Below are 17,494 nucleotides of genomic sequence, written 5' to 3' on the forward strand. Positions count from 1 at the left end.
TTGCGAGTGTTTGTATGTGTGTTTGCATGTGTGTGAGTGCGTGTTTGTATGTGTGTGAATGCGCGTTTGTATGTAAGTGTGTATGTTTATATGGGCGTGCGTGTGTGTTTATATGTGTGAGTGCGTGTGTATGCGTGTGAGTGTGTGTTTGTGTGTGTGAGACGCATGGCATGGCTGGTGTTAAACAAAGTGACATTTTCTGGGGAATCAATTTGACACTGTTTTCATTTTTGTAATTAATCTTTGTTTATTGAATTAAATGCTACAACACACATTGTCAGATTACAGTTAGTCAGAATGGTAACCTACCCAGCTGGTGAGCAGATAGTTGAGGAAACTCAGTGGAACCTCACAGTCTCCTCTCAGCGAATTTAAAAAAATCAGAACACTCCATCTATTCTAGAAAAGATTGCGAGGGCACATTCGGGCTCGGTCCGTTTCCCTAACCCTCCTGAATTGTAAATAATCTTTACTGCACTCCACATGGTCTCTAACATTCACGCAGCTTGGAGATCTGGGCCGTGAGCGGCAGGAGAAATGCCAGGTTTCGGACAGGAGAGGAGAGGAAAATGACCAACTAGACTGGTAACAGTGGGGGAGGGACTTTGGTTAATGTGGTGAGAGCAGAGAAGCTGGGATTGTTCTCCTCCAGGCGAAGGTGAAGGAGAGATGTAAGAGAGGTGTTCAAAATCAGGAAGAGTGTTGACAGAGTGAATAAGGAGGGACTGTTTCCAGTGACAACAGGGTATGTAACAAGAGGAAACAGAAACTTGCCTTCACGCGGTGAATTGTTGTGATCTGGAATGTGCTGCCTGACAAGGCAATGGCAGCGAATTCACTTGTAACTTCCAAACTGAAATGGATTGAATATTTGAAGGTGCAACGTTCGCAAAGCTACCGGATTGGGGAAAAAATAGATTGTCCTTTTCACCACAGCTGGCCAGGTGGATGACATTTCCCCTTCCTCCTCTGTAGCATTCTGTGATCACAGTTTCTGATGACATTGTGCAGATCCACAACTCTTCCAGGAATTCACTTGGAGACTCAGCTTGACAGCTGGAAATGTAGCAGGGAGGTGACTGGAAACCATTGCAGATAGCACAGAAGGATTCCGAGCGGCAAAGAGATACTTGCAGCTACTCCCATCTCCTTGACCAGCCATAAAATGGGCAGTCATCTTCAGAACATCAGAAGGTAGTGTGAGGAAGTACAGAAAGATGAGCCATGATCCTACTCAATTGAGGGCCACATGGGCTCCTAGTTCTTAATGTATTCGTTCCCCGCTCCCCCAATTGACAGTTTCAAATGCAGAAGAACATTTTAACTGAAGGGGAACATTTTCACAGTTACCAAAGACAAGGTATTATTCGCCCTATCCACCACAAACGACCACGTTGATTCCTGCGATTGCCACACTTTCCACATTGATGTCTGGAGGGCGAGCGAGTCATTAAACATCCAACAGAAGGCTTCAATGGTGACTCCCAGGCAGCATCTGCAAACCCATCTCTAAACAGATTAACACAGCGAATGTTTAGCTTTATTTGACAAGTGTAGCTCAGGCAAGCTTCATACGTTCGCCCCCCCCACCCCCTGCAGCAGAGCACCAGCAGCGAGAAGGCTACATTCCGCAGTCCTACTTCACAGTCAGAATCACAGAAAAACACAGCGCAGAAGAGGCCTTTGGCCCATCGAGTCTGCACTGACCCACGGAAAGAGCACCCTGCCTGATCAGACTTTACCGCCCTATGTGACCCCACCTAAGGGGCAATTTATCACGGCCAACCCACCGAATATGCACATCTTTGGACTGTGGGAGGAAATCGGAGCACCAGGTATAAACACACGCAGACACAGAAATAACGTGCAAACTCCACACAGGCAGTCACCCGAGGCCGGAATTGAACCTGGATCCCTGGTGCTGTGAGGAAGCAGTGCTAACCACTGTGTCACTGTGCGAGGCCAATCTCCAGTACAACATGACTCCAAACCCCAGTAGAGATATAAACTCAAGACAGGTCACACATACAAAACACAGCCCCAGTCCCCAGTACAGCTGTAAACACAAGCAGTCACACACCCACAACACAGCTCTCGTCGCCAGAACTGCAAACTCCAGCACAGTCACACACTGTGGTAAACCACTGAACATACATTACATTTATTATGGTACACTGCCATTGTACTCCAGTTATTACGGTAAATCCCGGCCTGCTGGCTCCACCCAGCAGGCTCTGTATAAAAGTGTATGCTCTCCTGCACTGCCCCCATTCTTGTCCAGCTGCAGAAGGTTTTACATTGAGCACAATAAAGCCACACTAGTTTACCATTCGTCGCGTGGTCATTGATGGTGCATCAATTTATTGTGCTAGAATTTTGCAGATGAACGTTTTACTCAAGCCGGATCGCCTGGAGCTGAACCCACACGCAGCCGACGCCACAGCGACTTTCAAGCACTGGCTAGCCTGCTTTGAAGGATATCTCGGGAGCATCCACCGAAGTCTTCTCAGACACACAGAAGCTCCAACTACTCCACGCATGGGTGAGCCCACAAGTCTTCTTCCTCATTCGGGACGCTCCCACCTACACAGAGGTGATAGAACTACTGAAAGGACAGTATATCAGGACTGTAAATCAGATGTTCGTCAGGCACCTCCTAGCCACGAGACGGCAAATCCCGGGGGAGTTTCAGGACGATTTCCCACGGGCCTTGCGGCTACTTGGCAGAAACTGCAGTTGCCAGGCAGTGTCGGCCGTCCAACACACGGAGCTGCTGATCCGGAACGTCTATGTTGCGGGCATTAAGTCCAACTACATCCGCCAGCACTTATTAGAAGGGGGTACACTCGGCCGCACAGAGTACAGCTTGCGAACTCCTTAGAAGTGGTCTCCCGCAACCTGGACTCTTACACCTCTGACCGCGCGGCACCCTCGTGGGCGTCGTGGGACCTGCCATCCGACCCGGTTACACCGCATACCTGTGTTGCGCAGCAGCCAGCTAACTCCAGAGGCCCCAAATGCTACTTTTGTGGCCAGAACAAGCACCCCAGACAACGCTGCCCAGTGCGGAGCGCGACCTGCAACGGGTGTGGCAAAAAGGGTCACTTCGTCACCGTTTGCCAGGCCCGTTCGGTCGCTGCCGTTTCTAGGCCCAGCATCGCGACCGCGACATCCCCCCCATGTGTGATCCAGGGGCACGGTTATCTTCGCTTCTGCCCGCCACGTGCGGCCCATGGGCGCCACCATCTTGGATGTCGCCTGCCATGTGCGCCCCGTGTGCGGCGCCATCTTGGAACGCACCCCAGGACCCCTGCTCGCCTGGCAGTATGCTGGCCGCCGATACCTCCGCCATCGCCGATCGGCCCTCCCACCACCTTCCGCAACTTGCCTTCATCACCCTCGACCAGTCTCGGCCTCACAACCTCGCGACCGCTACAACGACCGTACAGATCAACGGGCACAAGACGACCTGCCTCGTCAATTCCGGGAGCATGGAGAGTTTCATACACCCAGCTACGGTAAGGCGCTGCTTACTGGGAACAGGGAGTACTCACCGACCACGTTCAGAAAGTACGTGTTGCGGTCGGTGGAGGGGAGTCTTTGAAGTCCATGCTAAGGCGCTCAAAGAGACGGGAGGCCTTTACCGGGTGCGCTCAAATTGGCCGGTAGTGGTGCGGCTTGCACTCTGCGCAGACCTGGCAGTCTCTGGTGACAGGCCTGACCTCCTCAATGGAGTAGGGCAGGTTGCGGGCGATGATGAAATGGATGAACCGGGTGACCCCCGGGTGGCAGAGGCCATCGTGGAGAGCCTGGAGTCGGTCCACTTGTGCGCTGGCACATGTATCATGGGATAGGGCGTCAGGGGACTCATTGAGCTTCCCGGGGCGATACAAAATCTCGTAATTATAGGTGGAGAGCTCAATCCTCCACCTCAAGATCTTATCGTTTTTGATCTTGTCCAACTGTGTATTATTGAACATGAAGGCAACCAACCGTTGTTCAGTGAGGAGAGTGAATCTCCTGCTGGCCAGTTAATGCCTCCAATGCCACACAGCTTCCACAATGGCTTGGGCCTAATTTTCGACAGAGGAATGGCGAATTTCAGAGGCATGGAGGGTGCGGAAAAAAAAGGCCACGGGCCTACCCGCCTGGATAATGGTGGCGGCCAGAGCTACGTCCGATGTATCGCTCTCGACTAGAAGGGGAGGGACTCATCGACCGTGTGCATCGTGGCCTTGGCGATGTCTGCCTTGATGAGGTTGAAGGCCTGGCGGGCCTCAGCCGTCAGGGGATAAACTGTGGACTGAATGAGTGGGCGGGCCTTGTCTGCATAGTTAGGGACCCACTGGGCATAGTAGGAGAAAAACCCTGTGGTAGTCGGTATGAGGGGCATTACGGTACCCAGGTTGATGCTGTAAGACCATTGGTGTGGGAGGTACCTGAGACAGCAAGATCATTGGTGAAGCCTGCCTGCTGGTCCCGCCCAGTAAGGCGGAAGCTGCATTCTGTACCTGCGCTTCTGGGGGAAACATCTAGTCCAATAAAGCCTTCAATTGTCATCCAATCTCGCTTCTGGAGCCATTGATCAGGCATCAATTTATTGGACTAGATTTTAAAGAATGGAGCTCCGAATCAAGCCGGAGTGTCTGCAACTCAGTCTCACGCGGCAAACTCAGCGGCAACCTTCAAACACTGGCTGCCGTGCTTCAACGGGTACCTCAGGACAATCACGACTGCACCCACGGGAGACCAAAAGATGCAAGTCCTCCACTCGAGGGTGAGCCCAGAGATCTACACCCTCATCGAGGATGCGGACGATTTCGAGGCCGCGATGACGCTGTTAAAAGGACACTACATTCGCCCAGTAAACCAGGTCTACGCTTGACATCTGCTAGCGACAAATCCCGGGGGAATCGCTGGATGAATTCTACCGTGCACTCCTGGTATTAGGTTGGAACTGTGACAGCCCACAAGTTTCAGCCAGCGACCACACAGAACTTTTAATCCGGGACACATTCGTTGCAGGTATGATATCCTCCCAGATCGTCAGCGGCTGCTAAAGAAAGAGACACAAGGCTTCAAGGAGGCACGGGCCCTTGCTAGCTCCCTGGATGTGGCCTCCGAAACGCCCGCGTGTACGTCCCTGACCGCGCGGCAGCCCCTTGGGCAGCGTGGAACCCGCCCGCGGCCTACCCCGATACACCCTCCATCCCCCGACAAGCTTGTGCCGCGCGACTACCAGGCAACCCCGGGGGGCCCCGCTGTTATTTTTGCGGGCAGGCCAAGCACCCCCGGCAGTGCTGCCCGACCCGCTCCTCCACCTGCAAAGGGCGCTGTCTCCGGGGGCGAACCGGGACCGCCAGAACGGGCCACGTGCGGGCAGCGGGTACCACCATCTTCTTTTTCCCGAGCCACGTGCGGGCCCCAGGCACCGCCATCTTGTTCCCCAGGGACCACGTACGACGCGTGGGTGCCGCCACTTTGCCCACCCCCAGCCATGTGCAATCCGTGGGCGCCTCCACCTTGGCTGGAGTCTCAGGACCCCGATTCGGATGACCACACACCGCCCGAGGAAAATCTTCAACTTTTACCACGACTCGCCTTGGTGACCCTGGACCAGTCTCGGCCCCGAACGCTCACGACCGCGACGACGACCATGCTCATCAACGGGTGCAAAACATCCTGCCTGATCGACTCCGGGAGCAAAGAGAGCTTCATACACCCCAACACGGTAAGGCGCTGTTCTCTTCCCATCCATCCAGCTAATCAAATAATCTCCCTGGCCTCCGGGTCTCACTCAAAGGGTTAGAGATCAAAGAGTTCTTCGTAGCGAACCTCACGGTCCAGGGAAGGGAATTGAAAGATTTCAGACTCTACGTCCTTCCTCACCTCTGCGCTGCCACGCTCCTAGGGTTAGACTTCCAATGCAACCTCCAGAGTTTAACCTTTAAATTTGGCGGCCCTATACCCCCTCACTGTCTGCAGCCTCGTGACCCTCAATATCGACCCGCCTTCCCTTTTTGCGAACCTCACCCTGGACTGCAAACCCGTCGCCACCAGGAGCAGACGGTATAGTGCCCAGGATCGGACCTTCATTAGGTTGGAAGTCCAGCGGCTGCTGAAAGAAAGTATTATTGAGGCTAACAACAGCCCCTGGAGAGCTCAAGTAGTGGTTGTCAAGACCGGGGAGAAGCACAGGATGGTCATCGATTCTAGTCAGACCATCAACAGGTATACGCAGCTCGATGCATACCCTCCCCTGCTCAATCAGATTGCACAATACAAGGTCTTTTCAACGGTGGATCTCAAATCCGCCTCCCACCAGCTCCCCATCCGCCCGGGCGACCGCAAATACATTGCATTCGAAGCAGATGGGCGGCTCTACCACTTTCTAATGGTTCCTTTCGGTGTCACAAACGGAGTCTCGGTCTTCCAATGGGAGATGGACCGAATAGTTGACCGGTACGGTTTGCGGGCCACGTTTCCGTACCTCGACAATGTCACCATCTACGGCCACGACCAGCAGGACCACGACACCAACCTCCGAAAATTCCTCCATACCGCAAAAATCCTTAATCTAACCTACATCAAGGACAAATGCGTGTTCAGCACCGACCGTCTAGCCATCCTCGGCTGCGTAGTGCATGATGGAGTTATAGGCCCAAATCCCGAATGCATGGAGAGTTTCCCCTCCCCCACTGCTCCTAGGCCCTGAAACGCTGCCTGGGATTTTTTTCATATTACGCCCAGTGGGTCCCCAATTCTGCGGATCAGGCCCGCCCACTAATCCAATCCATGGTTTTTCCCGTCGGCAGAGGCCCGCCAGGCCTTCAGCCGCATCAAAGCGGACATCGCAAAGGCCACGACGCACGCAATCGATGAATCTCTTCCCTTCCAAGTCGAGAGCGACGCGTCTGACGTAGCTCTGGCGGCCACCCTCAACCGGGGGGGCAGGCCCGTGGCCTTCTTCTCAAGCACCCTCCATGCTTCAGAAATCCGTCATTCCTCCATTGAAAAGGAGGCCTAGGCCATAGTAGAAGCTGTGCGGCATTGGAGGCACTACCTGGCCGGCAGGAGATTAATGCTCCTCATCGACCAACGGTCGGTTGCTTTCATGTTTGATAATGCACAGCGGGGCAAGATAAAGAATGATAAGATCTTGCGGTGGAGGATCGAACTCTCCACCTACAACCATAAGATCTTGTATCGTCCCGGGAAGCTAAACGAGCCTCCTGATGCCTTATCCCGCAGCACATGTGCCAACGCATAAGTGGACCGCCTCCGAGCCCTCCACGAGGACCTCTGCCACCCGGGGGTCACTCGATTCTTCCATTTCATCAAGACCCGCAACCTGCCCTACTCCATCGAGGAGGTCAGGACCGCCACTAGGAACTGCCAAATCTGTGCGGAGTGCAAGCCGCACTTCTACAGGCCAGAGAAAGCGCACCTGGTAAAGGCTTCCCGCCTCTTTGAACGCCTCAGTATGGACTTCAAAGGGCCCCTCCCCTCCACCGACCGCAACACGTACTTCCTGAACATGATTGACGAGTACTCCCGGTTCCCATTCGCCATCCCCTGCCCCGAAATGACCACAGCCACCGTCATAAAAGCCCTCCACAGTACCTTTACACTGTTTGTTTCCCCCGCCTACATACACAGCGATAGAGGGTCCTCCTTCATGAGCGACGAACTGCGTCAATTCCTGCTCAGCAAGGGCATTGCCTCGAGCAAGACGACTAGTTATAACCCCTGAGGAAACAGACAGGTAGAGAAGGAGAACGGAACGGTCTGGAAGACCGTCCTACTGGCCCTGCGGTCCAGGAATCTCCCAGTCTCCCGCTGGCAGGAGGTCCTCCCCGACGCACTCCACTCCATCCGATCACTGCTGTGCACCATGACCAACGAAACACCTCATGAACATCTCCTTGTCTTCCCTAGGAGGTCCTCCTCCGGGACCTCGCTCCCAAGCTGGCTCGCAGCTCCTGGCCCCATCCTGCTCCGCAAACACATGCGGGCGCACAAGTCGGACCCATTGATCAAGAGGGTCCACCTCCTCCACGCTAACCCTCAGTACGCCTACGTGGCGTACCCCGACAGCCGACAGGATACGGTTCTCTCTACGGGACCTGGCGACCGCTGGAGCCCCACCCACAACCCCCACACCGATCTCACCCGCTCTCCAACCGGCGCACCCCACGGCCATCCCCTTCCCAGGTGGATCGGTTCTCCCACTGGTCCCATCTAGGGGTGATGAAGCTACCGACGAAGCCAAAGTCACGCTCCCGGAGTCACGGATGCCCGAGCCCGCGCCTGCATCACCGCCAAAACTGAGACGATCACAGAGGACGACCAGGGCCCCCGATCGACTAATTGCTTCATTTTGATATGCACATGTAAATAAATACTGTAAATAGTTGTGACATGTAACAAGGCAAAACACTGTACTAATGTCTAACGGGTACCACCAGAACCTCAACCTCTACCACTGTATAACGCGAGACCACCACCCCCGCTGGACTCTTTTTTTTAACAGGGAGTGAATGTGGTAGTCGGTATTAGGGGGCATTACGGTACCCAGATTGATGCTGTAAGACCATTGGTGTGGGAGGTACCTGAGACAGCAAGTTCATTGGTGAAGCCTGCTTGCTGGTTTCGCCCAGTAAGGCGGAGTATAAGAGTCTGTGTCCCCCCAGCTGCTGCAGTCTGTACCTGCGCTGCTGGGGGAAACATCTAGTCCAATAAAGCCTTCAATTGTCATCCAATCTCGCTTCTGGAGTCATTGATCGAGCATCAAACCCCAGGCATCATTTCAGGGCCTTGGGGCAGTGGGGGAGGGGAGTTCCAAGAGTTCCATGCGGTCAGGGTCGAGCCCGAGAACTCCATTTTCCACGACATAGTCAAGGATGGCTAAGCAGTCGGTGTGGAATACGCATTTCTCCTTATTGTACGTGAGATTAATGAGCTTGGCGGTCTGGAGAAATTTTAGGAGGTTAGCGTCGTGGTCCTGCTGGTCGTGGCCGCAGATGGTGACGTTGTCGAGGTACGGAAACGTGGCCCGCAAACCGTACCGGTCAACCATTGGGTCCATCTCATGTTGGAAGACCGAGACCCCATTAGTGACGCCGAAGGGAACCCTAAGGAAGTGATAGAGGCAGCCATCTGCTTCAAACGCAGTGTATTGGCGGTCCTCCGAGCGGATGGGGAGCTGGTGGTAGGCGAACTTCAGGTCCACTGTGGAAAAGACCCGATACTGCGCAATCTGATTGACCATGTCAGATATGCGTGGGAGGGGGTACGCGTCGAGCTGCGTGTACCGATTGATGGTCTGACTGTAGTCAATGACCATCCTGTGTTTCTCCCCCGTCTTTACTACTACCACTTGGGTTCTCCAGGGGCTGTTGCTGGCCTCAAAGATGCCTTCCCGCAGAAGCCGTTGGACCTCCGACCTGATGAAGGTCCTGGACACTGTACAGTCTGCTCTTGGTGGCGACGGGTTTGCAATTTGGGGTGAGGTTCGCAAACAAGATGGATCGACCTTAAGGGTCATGAGGCCGCACATGGTGAGGGGTAGGGTAGGGGTCCACCGAATTTTAAGGTTAGGCTTCGGAGGTGGCACTGGAAGTCCAGGCCGAGTAACAGGGCAGCGCAGAGATGGGGGAGGACGTCAAACCGGAAGTTGCTAAACTCTACGCCTTGGACGCTGAGGGTCGCGATGCAGTACCCCTGGATTTCCACAGAATAGGATCCAGAGGCCAGGGAGATTTTCTGGGTAACGGGGTGTACCGCGAGGGAGCAGCGCTTTACCTTCGTGGGATGAATGAAGCTCTCTGTGGTCCCGGAGTAAAAAAAGCAGGTCGTCTTGTGCCCATCGATTTTCACCGTTGTCGTTGCGGTCGCGAGATTGTGGGGCCGGGACTGGTCTATGGTGATCGAGGCGGTCTGCGGCAGATGCCCAGGCCCTGGGCTGGTCAGCGGAGGTGGAGGTAGCGGCAGACGAAGAACGGCCAGACGAGCAGGGGTCCTGAGGCGCCGAAGATGGCGGCACCCACGGGGCGCACATGGCGGGCAGCATTAAAGATGGCGGCGCCCACGGGCTGCACGTGGCCTGCGGGGAAGATGGCGGCGCCCATGGGCCGCACGTGGCTTGCGAGGAGGAAAATGGCAGCTCCCCATGTCGCACATGGGAGGTGTAGGAACGCTGGGCCTAGAAACAGCGGCGACCGACCGGGTCTGGCACACAGAAACAAAGTGTCCCTTTTTTCCGCATCCGTTGCAGGATTCGCTCCACGCCGGGCAGCGCTGCCGGGGGTGTTTGTTTTGCCCGCAAAAATAGCATTTTGGCCCCCCGGTGTTGGCTGGCTGCTGCGCGGCACAGGTTTGCGGTGAGCTGGAGTCGGTAGCTGGTGGGGCCCACGATGCCCATGAGGGTGCCGTGCGGTCGGGGGCGTACGACTGGACGTTATGGGAGGCCACTGTTAACGAGTTTGCGAGCTGCCTGGTTCCTGCAAGATCAACCGTACCCTCCTCCAATAGGCGCTGGCGGACGTACGCAGACCTCATGCTCGTAACAAAGGCATCTCGGATGAAAAGTTCTGTGTGCTGGACTGCCGAAACTGCCTGGCAGCCACAGTTCCTCCACAGGATGTGCAGGGCACGCCAGAAATCGTCCAGAGACTCCCCGGGGAGTTGCTGTCTCGTGGACAGGTGGTGCCTGGCGTTTAGTTGGTTGACTGGCCGAACGTAATGTCCCTTCAGGAGCTCCATTGCTTCGGAGTAAGTGGGCGCATCCGGGATGAGAGAAAAAATGTTAGGGCTCACCCGTGAATAAAGGACTTGGAGCTTTTGCGCATCCGAGGGTTCCTCAGCGGATGTTCGGAGGTAGTGTTCGAAGCAGGCTAGCCAGTGGTCAAAAGCGGACGTAGCGTTGGCTGTTTGAGGGCTCAGTTGCAGGTGATCAGGCTTGATGCGAAGATCCATCGTTTAAAAAATCTTTGCTCAATAAATTGATGCACTATCAATTACCACACAGACGAGAGTAGTGGAATAATCGAGGCTTTATTGAGCAAAGATGTTGTGCCTCCTGTAGCTGCTCCCAGAATGGCTGCAGCACCGGCGAGCACACACATTTATACGCCGCCTACTGGGCAAAGCCGGCAGCCAGGGATTTACCCATGTACCTCTAGTATATGTGTCTTACCATAATACATATAATACAGCCAGTGGTGACTACCACAAGCTGCAAACTCCAGCACACTCACACACCCACAACACAGCTCCAGCCCCAATAAAACTGTTAACTCCAGCAGTCCCACACGCACAATACAGCTGCAGTCCCCAATATAGCTGTAAACTCCAGCACGCTCACACACCCACAACACAGATCCAGTCCCCAATATAGCTGTAAAATCCAGCAGTCACACACCCACAACACAGATCCAGTCCCCAATATAGCTGTAAAATCCAGCAGTCACACACCCGCAGCACAGCTGTAAACTCCAGCAGTCACACACCCACAACACAGCTCCTGTACCCAGTACAGCTGTAAACTCCAGCAGTCGCACACCCACAACACAGCTCCCGTCCCCAATATAGCTGTAAACTCCAGCACAGTCACACACCCACAACACAGCTCCGGTCCCTAGTACAGCTGTAAACTCCAGCACAGTCACACACCCACAACACAGCTCCGGTCCCTAGTACAGCTGTAAACTCCAGCACACTCACACACCCACAACACAGCTCCCGTCCCCAGTACAGCTGTAAACTCCAGCACAGTCACACACCCACAACACAGCTCCGGTCCCTAGTACAGCTGTAAACTCCAGCACAGTCACACACCCACAGTACAGCTGTAAACTCCAGCACAGTCACACACCCATAACACAGCTCCCGTCCCAGTACAGCTGTAAACTCCAGCACAGTCACACACCCACAACACAGCTGCCGTCCCCAGTACAGCTGTAAACTCCAGCACAGTCACACACCCACAGTACAGCTGTAAACTCCAGCACAGTCACACACCCACAGTACAGCTGTAAACTCCAGCACAGTCACACACCCACAGTACAGCTGTAAACTCCAGCACAGTCACACACCCATAACACAGCTCCCGTCCCAGTACAGCTGTAAACTCCAGCACAGTCACACACCCATAACACAGCTCCCGTCCCCAGTACAGCTGTAAACTCCAGCACAGTCACACACCCACAACACAGCTCCCGTCCCCAGTACAGCTGTAAACTCCAGCACAGTCGCACACCCACAACACAGCTCCAGTCCCCAATATAGCTGTAAACTCCAGCACAGTCACACACCCACAACACAGCTCCGGTCCCTAGTACAGCTGTAAAATCCAGCACAGTCACACACCCACAACACAGCTCCCGTCCCCAGTACAGCTGTAAACTCCAGCACAGTCACACACCCACAACAGAGCTCCAGTCCCCAGTACAGCTGAATTCCTCACCTCACACACCCACAGCACCTTTCCAGGAAACAGCCGCACAGCACAGCTCAAAGCCCAAAACTTCCACACGCTGTACTGTATAGTCCCTAGATCTTCCTAACCTGCGCCCCAGCACTTCCCCAAACCACAGCACAGGTCTATCCATCAGCACGCACCCACACCCCTTAATGAGTCATAGACATACGGAGATTTTAGCGACGGAGCAGTGGGGAGGGTTACAGAAATAGATAGGGTTGTTGAGGCTGAACGAGCTTACAGAGATAGGAAGGATTGTAGAGGCTGGAGGTTACAGAGATATGGAGCGTTATAGGGGTTTGAGGAGGTTACAGAGATAGGGAGGGTTGTAAGGGCTGGAGGAGGTTGCAGAAATAGGGAGGGTTGCAAGGGCTGGAAGAGGTTACAGAAACAGAGAGGGTTCTAAAGGCTGGAGGAGGTTGCAGAGATAGGGAGAGTTATATGGGCTTGAGGAGGTTACAGAGATAAGGAGAGGTTTAGTGGCTGGAGGAGGTTACAGAGATGGGGGAGGTTGTTGGGCCTGGAGGAGTTTACAGAGATAGGGATGGTTGTAGGAGGTTATAGAGATAGGAAGGGCTGTAGGGGCTGGAGGAGGTTACAGAGATAGCGAGGGTTGTAGGGACTGGAGGCGGTTACAGAGATAGGAAGGGTTGTAGGGGCTTGAGGAGGTTACAGAGATAGCGAGGGTTGTAGGGACTGGAGGCGGTTACAGAGATAGGAAGGTTTGTAGGGGCTGGAGGTGGTTACAGAGATAGCGAGGGTTGTAGGGACTGGAGGCGGTTACAGAGATAGGACGGGTTGTAGGGGCTGGAGGAGATTACAGAGATAGGGAGGGTTGTAGGGACTGGAGGAGGTTACAGAGGTAGGGAGGCTTGTAGGGGCTGAAGGAGGTTACAGAGGTAGGGAGGCTTGTAGGGGCTGGAGAAGGTTGTAGAGTTAGGGAGGAACGTATGAGGCTCGAGTCGGTAGCTGATACAAACTGGTTTATCGGAGCTGGAGGCCTCCGTCCACCTGGTGAAAACTAAGATTCATGCTGCTGAAAGAACTCCATTTTGATATAAATTCCCTTCGAAGAAAAACTAACTCTCGTTGTCTCGCACCATCTTACCGTCAATAGTGTGTAGGAGGAGTGTACAGTGCAGGAACAAAATAGAGGAGGAGATGAGAAATTCCAGTAAGCTCAACACTGTGAGGAACAAGATCATAAACAAGGGACCCAACTGTAAAAAAAACACAACGTATGACAGCCCAGTCACCTCCTGTCAGTCTGGAACACACACTCAATCCCCTTGTTTCTTCAACACCATTACTGCCGTGCATTCTCTGTCCTCTTTCTCCAACTTCCTCAAACTCTATCCCAAGCACTCCCAAACTCTATCCCACTGACTCCCAAACACTATCCCACTGACTCCCAAACACTATCCCACTGACTCCCAAACACTATCCCACTCACTCCCAAACACTAACGCACTCACTCCCAAACACTATCCCACTGACTCCCAAACACTATCCCACTGACTCCCAAACACTATCCCACTCACTCCCAAACACTAACGCACTCACTCCCAAACACTATCCCACTCACTCCCAAACACTGACCCACTCACTCCCAAACACTGACCCACTCACTCCCAAACACTACCCCACTCACTCCCAAACACTATCCCACTCACTCCCAAACACTATCACACTCACTCCCAAACACTATCACACTCACTCCCAAACACTATCCCACTCACACAGTGAGAATGATAGTGTTTGTGTGTGAGTGGGATAGTGGTTGGGTCCAAACCACTTTCCCATTTACTCCCAAACACTGTCCCAATCTCTCCCACATGTTGTCCAACTCTGTCGCTGCCGATCAGTGACCCACACTCGCCAAAATACTAAGCGCAATTCTCCGATCGCAGGACAGAGTGTCCGCGCTGTCGTGAACGCCGCCGCGGGCAGTAGCGATTCTGTCCCCCACAGGAGGCCAGCACGCCGCTGGAATGGTTCACACCGGCCCCGATGCAACATGGCGCGGGGGTTCTGGGGCCGGATGCGCAACAAATTAGGCCAACAAAGAGGCCGGCCCGCCGATCGGTGGGCCCATTGGAGGCCCCCCCCCGGGGACAGAGCCCCACTCGCCCCCCGAAAAAGCGGCGGTTTAAATGGCACCGATTCTCCGCACCTCGGATAATTGCGCACCAGCGTCGGGGTGGCGTGGCGCGATTGCCCCGATTCTACGGCCCGGCGCAGGACTGGGAGAATCGCGTCCACTATCCCACTCTCTCCCAAATGCTGTCTTTGCCGAACAATGCCCCACATTCTCTCTCCCAAACACAGTCCCACTCTCTCTCACCCCAAACACAGTCCCATTCTCACTCCCAAACACTGACCCACTCACTCCCAAACACTGACCCACTCTCTCTCACCCCAAACACTTTCCCACTCACTCCCAAACACTGACCCACTCACTCCCAAACACTGACCCACTCACTCCCAAACACTATCCCACTCACTCCCAAACACATTCCCACTCACTCCCAAACACTGACCCACTCACTCCCAAACACTGACCCACTCACTCCCAAACACTATCCCACTCACTCCCAAACACTGACCCACTCACTCTCAAACACTGACCCACTCACTCCCAAACACTATCCCACTCACTCCCAAACACTATCCCACTCACTCCCAAACACTATCCCAAACACTACCCCACTCACTCCCAAACACTGACCCACTCACTCCCAAACACTGACCCACTCTCTCTCACCCCAAACACTTTCCCACTCACTCCCAAACACTGACCCACTCACTCCCAAACACTGACCCACTCACTCCCAAACACTATCCCACTCACTCCCAAACACTTTCCCCACTCACTCCCAAACACTGACCCACTCACTCCCAAACACTACCCCACTCACTCCCAAACACTGACCCACTCACTCCCAAACACTGACCCACTCACTCCCAAACACGAACCCACTCACTCCCAAACACTAACCCACTCACTCCCAAACACTATCCCACTCACTCTCAAAAACTATCCCAAACACTATCCCACTCACTCCCAAACACTGACCCACTCACTCCCAAACACTGCCCCACTCACTCCCAAACACGAACCCACTCACTCCCAAACACTAACCCACTCACTCCCAAACACTATCCCACTCACTCTCAAACACTATCCCAAACACTATCCCACTCACTCCCAAACACTGACCCACTCACTCCCAAACACTGCCCCACACTCCCAAACACTACCCCACTCACTCCCAAACACTAACCCGCTCACTCCCAAACACGAACCCACTCACTCCCAAACACTATCCCACTCACTCCCAAACACTATCCCACTCACTCCCAAACACTAACCCACTCACTCCCAAACACTATCCCACTCACTCCCAAACACTAACCCACTCACTCCCAAACACTATCCCGCTCACTCCCAAACACTATCCCGCTCACTCCCAAACACTATCCCACTCACTCCCAAACACTGACCCACTCACTCCCAAACACTACCCCACTCACTCCCAAACACTATCCCACTCACTCCCAAACACTAACCCACTCACTCCCAAACACTAACACACTCACTCCCAAACACTATCCCACTCACTCCCAAACACTATCCCACTCACTCCCAAACACTAACCCACTCACTCCCAAACACTATCCCAAACACTATCCCACTCACTCGCAAACACTATCCCACTCACTCCCAAACACTATCCCACTCACTCCCAAACACTAACACACTCACTCCCAAACACTATCCCACTCACTCCCAAACACTAACACACTCACTCCCAAACACTATCCCACTCACTCCCAAACACTAACACACTCACTCCCAAACACTATCCCACTCACTCCCAAACACTATCCCACTCACTCCCAAACACTGACCCACTCACTCCCAAACACTGACCCACTCACTCCCAAACATTATCCCACTCACTCCCAAACATTATCCCGCTCACTCCCACACACTATCCCGCTCACTCCCAAAAACTAACCCGCTCACTCCCAAACACTGACCCACTCACTCCCAAACACTAACCCACTCACTCCCAAACACTATCCCACTCACTCCCAAACACTACCCCACTCACTCCCAAACACTATCCCACTCACTCCCAAACACTATCCCGCTCACTCCCAAAAACTAACCCGCTCACTCCCAAACACTACCCCACTCACTCCCAAACACTATCCCACTCACTCCCAAACACTAACACACTCACTCCCAAACACTATCCCACTCACTCCCAAACACTAACACACTCACTCCCAAACACTATCCCACTCACTCCCAAACACTAACCCACTCACTCCCAAACACTAACACACTCACTCCCAAACACTATCCCACTCACTCCCAAACACTATCCCACTCACTCCCAAACACTGACCCACTCACTCCCAAACACTGACCCACTCACTCCCAAACATTATCCCACTCACTCCCAAACATTATCCCGCTCACTCCCACACACTATCCCGCTCACTCCCAAAAACTAACCCGCTCACTCCCAAACACTGACCCACTCACTCCCAAACACTAACCCACTCACTCCCAAACACTATCCCACTCACTCCCAAACACTACCCCACTCACTCCCAAACACTATCCCACTCACTCCCAAACACTAACCCGCTCACTCCCAAACACTGACCCACTCACTCCCAAACACTAACCCACTCACTCACAAACACTATCCCACTCACTCCCAAACACTATCCCACTCACTCCCAAACACTATCCCGCTCACTCCCAAAAACTAACCCGCTCACTCCCAAACACTACCCCACTCACTCCCAAACACTATCCCACTCACTCCCAAACACTATCCCACTCACTCTCAAAAACTATCCCAAACACTATCCCACTCACTCCCAAACACTGACCCACTCACTCCCAAACACTGCCCCACTCACTCCCAAACACGAACCCACTCACTCCCAAACACTAACCCACTCACTCCCAAACACTATCCCACTCACTCT

General features: G+C 53.8%; 1 protein-coding gene across 1 annotated transcript in view; it reads right to left on the reverse strand.

The window, feature by feature from the left end:
- Window positions 1–1,366: 1,366 nt before the first annotated feature.
- The window catches only part of LOC140411569 (high affinity immunoglobulin epsilon receptor subunit beta-like), a 171,189-nt gene continuing 155,061 nt past the window's right edge, over window positions 1,367–17,494 (reverse strand). Inside the window, exons 7-8 of the mRNA XM_072500651.1 lie at window positions 13,590–13,701; window positions 1,367–1,509 (exon numbers count right to left, since the gene is read on the reverse strand). Coding sequence (XP_072356752.1) covers window positions 1,472–1,509; window positions 13,590–13,701 — 150 coding nt within the window. The 3' untranslated portion in view covers window positions 1,367–1,471. The remainder of the gene's footprint in view (window positions 1,510–13,589; window positions 13,702–17,494) is intronic.

Source organism: Scyliorhinus torazame, chromosome 4 (assembly GCF_047496885.1).
Source record: "Scyliorhinus torazame isolate Kashiwa2021f chromosome 4, sScyTor2.1, whole genome shotgun sequence".
Lineage (NCBI taxonomy): Eukaryota > Metazoa > Chordata > Chondrichthyes > Carcharhiniformes > Scyliorhinidae > Scyliorhinus > Scyliorhinus torazame.